Source organism: Ctenopharyngodon idella, chromosome 1, assembly GCF_019924925.1.
Source record: "Ctenopharyngodon idella isolate HZGC_01 chromosome 1, HZGC01, whole genome shotgun sequence".
Classification (NCBI taxonomy): Eukaryota; Metazoa; Chordata; class Actinopteri; order Cypriniformes; family Xenocyprididae; genus Ctenopharyngodon; species Ctenopharyngodon idella.
Genome location: NC_067220.1, coordinates 3,996,241 through 4,005,236, shown reverse-complemented (window position 1 = coordinate 4,005,236; position 8,996 = coordinate 3,996,241). Strand labels below are relative to the sequence as shown.

The window sequence follows — 8,996 nt, the reverse complement described above, 5'->3', positions numbered from 1 at the left end:
AGCAGAATGATCACCTTAATTAAAAAGCACACAAACAGAGTCTCCAATGAATGACTGTTTATTCAAAAGCAGCAAACAATAAACTCTTGATTAAATGATGGTTTTGTCAACCTCATGTTCAAATAAAATAAACAGACTCTGTACAGAGAAAAGCTTGTGTTCAGCTCATTTCATCAGTCATTCTCTCCACTCTCGCGATGATTTTCTGCTCAAACGTGGGCAGGACGGCCTCATCCCGGCGGATCTCCTCATAAACCGCGCCGCAGTCGAACTCCGCGCTCGCTCTCTTGAAGTAAAACCTGTTTGATCAGAGACAGATGAAGAGAGAGACACTGACTGATACACTGAGGTAAAGGAGTCTCACCTGAACGGCCCTCTGCGCGTCAGCAGGGATTTAAAGCGTCCCAGGGTCACGGCGGGGTCGCTCCGGACACACGTCCTGTACGGGATCACGTCTCCGCTGTAATAATACACCACTGTGACACACCTGAGACACACGAGCAGGAGTTAACACACAGCGAGAGTGAACCGGCAGTAATGATGGACGCTGACGCACTTAACGTCACATGTGCTGATGATGTCACAGTCACTGTCCGCCATCAGCGAGGTGGCGCTGGAATCCGTGTCCTCTTCCTGTCAGAACAGGATATGATGCGATCACTCACTCTGGATTAAACACACAGTAAACACTCTGTGCGGCGGGAACTCACTGCGTGTCCCTGCAGCTCCTGCAAACGTCTGGTCAGTTCAGCTGCGAAGGTGTGTGGCGTCATCTTCACCTGTCCATCAACACAAACACACTCTTAAAACACAAACATGTCGTGTGTTTCTGAATAAACTCGTTTCACTCACGGGTGTGTGCGGCAGGTGTGTGTGTCTCTCGTCTCGTGCTCTGAGGTGTCGATGACACGTGTGCTGTCTGTCGAGGGAACACACTCGTCAGTGGACATGAGGACTCACTCCATCTCACCTGCTCTCACTGAGTCTCACCTGCACTGCCGATCGTCTGGACGCTTCTGATTGGCTGCACTGTGGGGAGGGAGGGTCTCTTTCTCAGGCTCCACCCCCTCTGAGGGCGTGGCCTGGCATCCTTGCAGTGTTGTCTTGTGGTTTCGTGGTGACTGGACAGTCTGAGTGTGTTTCAGATACACGTCTGACCTGAGAAACAGCGGGAACAGGCTGTCCTGTAACACGGCCTGCACCTGCGCATGCGCCTGCGCAAACAGGCCGGAGTCCAGCTGCAGCCGCTGAATGGCGTCTCGCACGGCGCTCCTGGTCTCGGCCGTGATCTTGCGGGACACAACGCAGCCGCTGCGCTCGGACAGGTAGCAGCGATACATGGCTTTGGCCAGTTTGAGGCGCCGGCCGGTCGCGCCCTCGGGAACCTTCTGGAAGCCGCAGCAGGCGAACCAGAACTCCAGCACCGCCGAGCAGCCCAGCGTCCGCAGGAAGTGCAGGAACAGGGCCGTGCCGTCGCGGTCGTCCAGCAGCGTGAGGAGCGTCTCAGCCCAGGGCTCGTACGGGCCGTCCCGTGAAGCGCTGCCCTCGGGCTCGAACCCCAGGTCCAGGTCGGAGCGGCGCGGTGTGACCGCTGGAGACTCTGACCAATCAGACGGAGTCTTACTGGAGAAGCGCCCGCCCTCACAGCCCTCCTCGCCCGGCACTGGAGGGCGAGGCGCGTCACTATGGTAACTCATGATGTCATCTGAGACTCCTGAGGAGTGAGAGAAAATTATAAAATCTAAATAAATTAAATATATAAAAAATCATATTATTATAAGTATATATAGATTCAATTATCATCAGTAATCACAGGAACATATAGATTTCAGAACAAGCATATATCTTGTTATTGTTTGTTATTCCCATTTGCACTTGTATTATTGTTCTTTATTTTATTTTGTTATTCCCTTTATTTATTTTTGTTCAATTAGATTATATATTTTTTTTTAGTTTATTGCATACTGTTTTATTTTATTTGTTAATAATATTGGTTAATTCGCATTTATGTTATCGTTCTTTACATTATTTATTTATTTTGCACTGTTATCACTGTTAGTATAGACTTAATTTTAATACACAAAAATACACAACATCGTGTTTTAATTGACAGACAAAAATGTGTCATTATTCCTGTCAGAAATCCGGTTTTGTAAAATGTTTATATATATATGAAAACGCCAAATTTAAGTTAAAGAAATTAAAGAAATCGTTTCGTTAAATTTGAGATCAATATATGATACGATATAATGAATATTCACGAACTAATAACGCAGAGCTCTAGAATATAATATTTCAAATGCAACATTTGATCGTTTATCCTTCATATGTCTGTCAGAGTCCGCGCGCGCGCTTGATGAAGTTTATTCGACGGAAAACAGAAAATCAAATGACGCGTCTTTTAATGTATAATGAAAATATCCGATGTAAATATTGATAGTAAATGTTTATGAAGTGTAAAGTAATGATGTTTTTACCTGACAGGAGTTCGAGTCGCGCGCAGCTGCTGTGAGAGTCTCGAGCTGTCAGAACGAGCACGAGCACGTCAATCAACTACATCATCGTCACTGCCTCTCACTCACACATTACTCTTGTTCATTTTTATTTCTCACTCGTGTTTAAATATTATATGCTGCTTTCTTCGTTCGTAATTTGAGTAAGTTTTAATGACTTTTAATGACATATGCTGCTATTTCGTTTTATCCGTTAGCCTATTCTTACAACTGTATTTGCGATACTGCTATTTTACTTTATTTAACGTATTTTATACTGTTGTCACAATTATTTAGCATATTATAGACGTGAGAGAGAATATTATCGCAAACACGTGATGCAGTAACCTGCTCCCAGCTATAACAAAAATATGTTGTTAAAACGTTTTGATGACGTTACCATTAAGTTATGAAAAATGTTCCATGAATGATGTATAAATAATGTTTATTATTTTAGAACATTATCAAAGACCATAACTTTGAAAGAACATTTATTTAATGTTACTGTAAGAACGTTTGTTCATCGTTCCTGTTTGTGCTGGTTTTTGTCTCTGGTTAAACTTCTGAATTCACCTTGAGTATCACAGATGGATCTTCTGGAAATCTGTCCATCTGAAGGAGGAGGTGTTAAAGGTCGCACCACATGCCATCTGACACACTGTAGGAGCCCGACCTCAGCCGACACACACACACACACACACACACACACAGGTTAAAATGAAGAAGAAATAATCAAGACATCCTAATTCAGCTACACAAAATAACTTGCTTCCATCCGCAGAGTGAAATACCTCTAAATGTTCCTGCACATGTTATTTTACCCTAATGAAACATGGTAATATTAGTGTGTGTGTGTTTGGTCTCACCTGCTGTGACCTGCGTCTCCCGCCAGCTGGAAAGGTCACACAATGAATGCTAATCCTCGTCTCCAGGGAGCGACACGGCTAATCACTATTGTTTCACAACGCCGTGACCTTTAACACGACACTGACCCAGAGATGCCCTGCAGAGACACCGGCGTCTCTCAAGACTTCCACACAATCCAGAGTAACATCAGAACATTCATTCTGAGCGAAAACACTGCGTTCAGTCCCGATTCACTCTGAAACTATGAGTTATGATGAAATGACGAACAATGTAGGAGCATTTCTGAAGAGCTGTTAGTAATGAGGGGAAACTATGAAAGCTTGTTTTTTCCCTCAATTCAGACATTTCCCCCTTTAGAATTCAGATTTAATATCTCGAAATGATGCCTTTTTCCTTAGAATACCAATTATGTATCTCACAATTCTGATTTTATATCTCGAAATTCAGACTTTTCCTCAGAATTCCGATTTTATCTCGCAATTCACTTTCCCCCTCAAAATTTTCAATTCTAAATCTCACAATTCTCACAAACTTTTTTCCTTCTAATTCCGATTTTACATCCCACAATTCTGACTTTTTTCTCAGAATTCCAATTTTATATCTCGCAATTCAGGTTTATTCCTCAGAATTGGAATTTTTCTCACAATTCAGACCTTCCTCAGAATTCCGATTCTATATCTCGGAATTCACGTTTTTCCTCAGAATTCAGATGTTTTTCCCTCAGAATTCCGATTCGATCTCACAATTCTGACTTTTTTCCTCAGAATCCTAAGATTTTAAAACTCGCAATTCAGACTTTTACCCTCAGAATTTCCATTCTATATCTTGGAATTCACATTTTTCCTCAGAATTCCGATTCCATTTCACAATTCTGATTTTAAATCTCACAATTCAGACTTTTCCCCTCAGAATTCCGATTCTATATCTCATAATTCTGACAAGCCTGAATTGTGAGATAAAGCTGCTTTTTTTATTTTGTATTGTACTCCATGGCGTTAATATGCTTCCATAGAAAATGTCACATTGAACGCCCTCTCAAAAAAAAAAAATCAACTTTTCTATAATGAAATGTTGTTAGTTATCCATTACTTCATATTCCACAGACACTCTCACCTGAGATATAAATTGGCTTAACAATTAAAAACAGACATTAATACAGATAAAACGCATGTGACTTCAGTTGTTTATTTCATTTCCATACCTCGTCGTATTTTCAGAGAAAAACGTGTCCAAAATAACTCAGAGAGTACCATACAAACATCACCAACAAACAGAAGTAAAAACCAAAATTACAGTGTGGAACCTGCTGACACTGAAACACTGCTTAAAAAACAAAAGCCTGAACACAAACAGCGTAAAAATGGTTTTAAAAACGCCGCGTCTGCGCAGCCACAGTTCACTCAAGCTCCGCCTCCTTCCTCCCATTGCCGGCGGAAACGTCGTCGCCCTCTGCTCTCTCTCCACACTCGTGCCCCTGCGTCTGATTGGCTGCTTCCTGTGGGCCTGTGCTCTGATTGGTGGGCTCTTTCGCCACTTCCTGCAGGTTGTACTTGCGGAAGAGCGTGTAGTCGGTGACGACGCTGACGCAGCAGATGCTCTTGATGATCTCTATGATGATGCTCAGCTCAGGGTTGGTCAGATCCACCTTATTCAGCGGGTTCATCTTACCCACCAAACCTGAAAGCCAAGACAAGACAAACAGTGAACGGAAACGCTCGTCTGAGATGATCACAGAGGCACTGGGATGAAAGTTTATAGATATAAACACTGATGTCTATGGTAGCGATCAAAATAGAGCAAACCGGCTTTTGAAAGTAACTTGACGCTTCAAATGAAGATTGTAATTACACTGTTACACCAGTAGGTGGCGACAAGTGACTGTTAAAAAAATGTATTTGTAATTGAATCACTCCTTCAAGAGATCAAAAACACTGATTCATTGAAACACTGTGTGGAATCTGTGTGATGATGATGATGATGATGATGAAGTGTACCAGCGACGGCTTTGATGATGTCGTCTCTCTTGCTGTGGCTGCTGTTTCGGGCTTTGAAGCAGATCTGGTAGGTGGCCCGCAGCGGCGCTTTGAACCAGCGCTCCAGATACTCGCTCAGAAACGTCTCCATGTCCTCTAGAAACGCTCGACACGTGCCGCTGACCGGCAGCATGCGCAGGATCACGCGCGACTTCCTCTTCTTCGTCTGATGTAGGTCCGACAGGATGTGATGAACCAGCTTCTCTGGGTCTGAGAACAAGAGAGAGAGAGTGTTATCACTGGTTCAGGTGCAGGTCATGTGATGCTCTGATCAGATTCTCTCACCGACTCCATGCGTGCGAATGAACACCACGTTATTGGCTCCGCTGTCGACCGCTGTGAACCTCTGCTGATGCGTCTTCATGGACGACTGTATCTGAGACACTTCCTTCTTCAGAGCAGCCTCTGCGTCTTCATCAGCCTCCTCATCCTCACTGAGGCTGTCTGTGGGCTGTGACAAATACAGTGACACTCTGTAGTGCACTAGAAAACAGTAACATCTCTATAGTGCACTACACTACAGTAACACATCTCTATAGTGCACTAGACTTCAGTAACACATCTCTATAGTGCACTACACTACAGTAACACATCTCTATAGTGCACTACACTAGAGTAACACATCTCTATAGTGCACTACACTACAGTAACACATCTCTATAGAGCACTACACTAGAGTAACACATCTCTATAGTGCACTAGACTTCAGTAACATCTCTATAGTGCACTACACTACAGTAACACATCTCTATAGAGCACTACACTAGAGTAACACATCTCTATAGTGCACTACACTAGAGTAACACATCTCTATAGTGCACTACACTACAGTAACACATCTCTATAGTGCACTACGCTACAGTAACACATCTCTATAGTGCACTAGACTTCAGTAACACATCTCTATAGTGCACTACACTACAGTAACACATCTCTATAGTGCACTACACTACAGTAACATCTCTATAGTGCACTAGACTTCAGTAACACATCTCTATAGTGCACTAGACTTCAGTAACACATCTCTATAGTGCACTACACTACAGTAACACATCTCTATAGTGCACTACACTACAGTAACATCTCTATAGTGCACTAGACTTCAGTAACACATCTCTATAGTGCACTACACTACAGTAACACATCTCTATAGTGCACTACACTACAGTAACATCTCTATAGTGCACTAGACTTCAGTAACACATCTCTATAGTGCACTACACTACAGTAACATCTCTATAGTGCACTAGACTTCAGTAACACATCTCTATAGTGCACTACACTACAGTAACACATCTCTATAGTGCACTACACTACAGTAACACATCTCTATAGTGCACTACACTACAGTAACATCTCTATAGTGCACTACACTACAGTAACACATCTCTATAGTGCACTACACTACAGTAACATCTCTATAGTGCACTAGACTTCAGTAACACATCTCTATAGTGCACTACACTACAGTAACACATCTCTATAGTGCACTAGACTTCAGTAACACATCTCTATAGTGCACTAGACTTCAGTAACACATCTCTATAGTGCACTACACTACAGTAACATCTCTATAGTGCACTAGACTTCAGTAACACATCTCTATAGTGCACTACACTAGAGTAACACATCTCTATAGTGCACTACACTAGAGTAACACATCTCTATAGTGCACTACACTAGAGTAACACATCTCTATAGTGCACTACACTAGAGTAACACATCTCTATAGTGCACTACACTAGAGTAACACATCTCTATAGTGCACTACACTACAGTAACACATCTCTATAGTGCACTACACTACAGTAACACATCTCTATAGTGCACTAGACTTCAGTAACACCTCTATAGTGCACTACACTACAGTAACCTCTCTATAGTGCACTACACTACAGTAACACATCTCTATAGTGCACTACACTACAGTAACCTCTCTATAGTGCACTAGACTTCAGTAACACATCTCTATAGTGCACTACACTACAGTAACCTCTCTATAGTGCACTAGACTTCAGTAACACATCTCTATAGTGCACTACACTACAGTAACACATCTCTATAGTGCACTACACTACAGTAACATCTCTATAGTGCACTAGACTTCAGTAACACATCTCTATAGTGCACTAGACTTCAGTAACACATCTCTATAGTGCACTAGACTTCAGTAACACATCTCTATAGTGCACTAGACTTCAGTAACACATCTCTATAGTGCACTACGCTACAGTAACACATCTCTATAGTGCACTACGCTACAGTAACACATCTCTATAGTGCACTACGCTACAGTAACACATCTCTATAGTGCACTACGCTACAGTAACACATCTCTATAGTGCACTACACTACAGTAACACATCTCTATAGTGCACTACACTACAGTAACACATCTCTATAGTGCACTACACTAGAGTAACACATCTCTATAGTGCACTACACTACAGTAACACATCTCTATAGTGCACTAGACTTCAGTAACATCTCTATAGTGCACTAGACTTCAGTAACACATCTCTATAGTGCACTACACTACAGTAACACATCTCTATAGTGCACTACACTACAGTAACATCTCTATAGTGCACTACACTACAGTAACACATCTCTATAGCGCACTAGACTACAGTAACACATCTCTATAGTGCACTACGCTACAGTAACACATCTCTATAGTGCACTACACTACAGTAACATCTCTATAGCGCACTACACTACAGTAACACATCTCTATAGTGCACTACACTACAGTAACACATCTCTATAGTGCACTACACTACAGTAACATCTCTATAGTGCACTACACTACAGTAACACATCTCTATAGTGCACTACACTACAGTAACACATCTCTATAGTGCACTACACTACAGTAACACATCTCTATAGTGCACTACACTACAGTAACACATCTCTATAGTGCACTACACTACAGTAACACATCTCTATAGTGCACTAGACTTCAGTAACACATCTCTATAGTGCACTACACTACAGTAACACATCTCTATAGTGCACTACACTACAGTAACATCTCTATAGTGCACTAGACTTCAGTAACACATCTCTGACATCATGCTGCTCACCTGCTCAGGGCCGTAGAGCGCGTCCGCGTACTCGTTGAGGAGGCTGAAGGCTTCACTTGTGCACTTGCGCTCGTTCATGTTACAGGTGATGAGCACCCCCTGCGCGCCCACCTCCAGCTGTCGGGAGCCCTTCTGTTTCTTGTGCGCGTGCCCGGCGAAGCGCTTCCTGCTCCTCTTGCGCGTATCAGACATGACTGCGCGTTATCAAACAAACTCTCTGCTGCTCCTTTAGATAAATAAGATGTGATGAAGAAACTCTGGGGATATGAACGCGCTCCGGACACGCGTGTGTTTGTGTCGGTCGCGCCTCAAGCTCTCCACAGCACGCGTCGTACAGGGCCACGAATGGGACATTTAATTACGAAACGCGTTTGACGCTGTAGCAAATTATATGTTAAAAGACCCTAATGTGCATCACACGTATTTTCTTTCATGAAAAATATATAATGAAATCTGTATAAATAAAAGGTTTTGGTCAACACTTGAAGCCTTATATATAATGTATTATATTAATT

General features: G+C 42.6%; 2 protein-coding genes across 4 annotated transcripts; both read right to left on the bottom strand.

The window, feature by feature from the left end:
* Positions 1–42: 42 nt before the first annotated feature.
* On the bottom strand, positions 43–4,328 carry LOC127518161 (axin-1-like). 3 transcript variants are annotated; one of them, XM_051904539.1, is made up of 7 exons: positions 3,066–4,328; positions 991–1,714; positions 853–919; positions 711–779; positions 557–633; positions 365–487; positions 43–299 (listed from the first exon to the last, which is right to left on the bottom strand). In XM_051904539.1, exons 2-7 carry the CDS (start codon positions 1,695–1,697, stop codon positions 161–163), a joined length of 1,182 nt encoding a protein of 393 aa, XP_051760499.1. In that variant the 5' UTR covers positions 1,698–1,714; positions 3,066–4,328; the 3' UTR covers positions 43–160. The 3 variants fall into 3 exon arrangements, with proteins under 3 accessions (XP_051760499.1, XP_051760490.1, XP_051760507.1); XM_051904530.1 differs by lacking the exon at positions 3,066–4,328 and adding an exon at positions 2,478–2,566; XM_051904547.1 differs by lacking the exon at positions 3,066–4,328 and adding an exon at positions 2,478–2,566 and having other exon boundaries at positions 711–773.
* A 202-nt stretch (positions 4,329–4,530) lies between these two features.
* Positions 4,531–8,837, bottom strand: thumpd1 (THUMP domain containing 1). Its single transcript, XM_051904629.1, has 4 exons — positions 8,482–8,837; positions 5,678–5,843; positions 5,354–5,602; positions 4,531–5,036 (listed from the first exon to the last, which is right to left on the bottom strand). Exons 1-4 carry the CDS (start codon positions 8,671–8,673, stop codon positions 4,756–4,758), a joined length of 888 nt encoding a protein of 295 aa, XP_051760589.1. The 5' UTR covers positions 8,674–8,837; the 3' UTR covers positions 4,531–4,755.
* Positions 8,838–8,996: the final 159 nt, after the last annotated feature.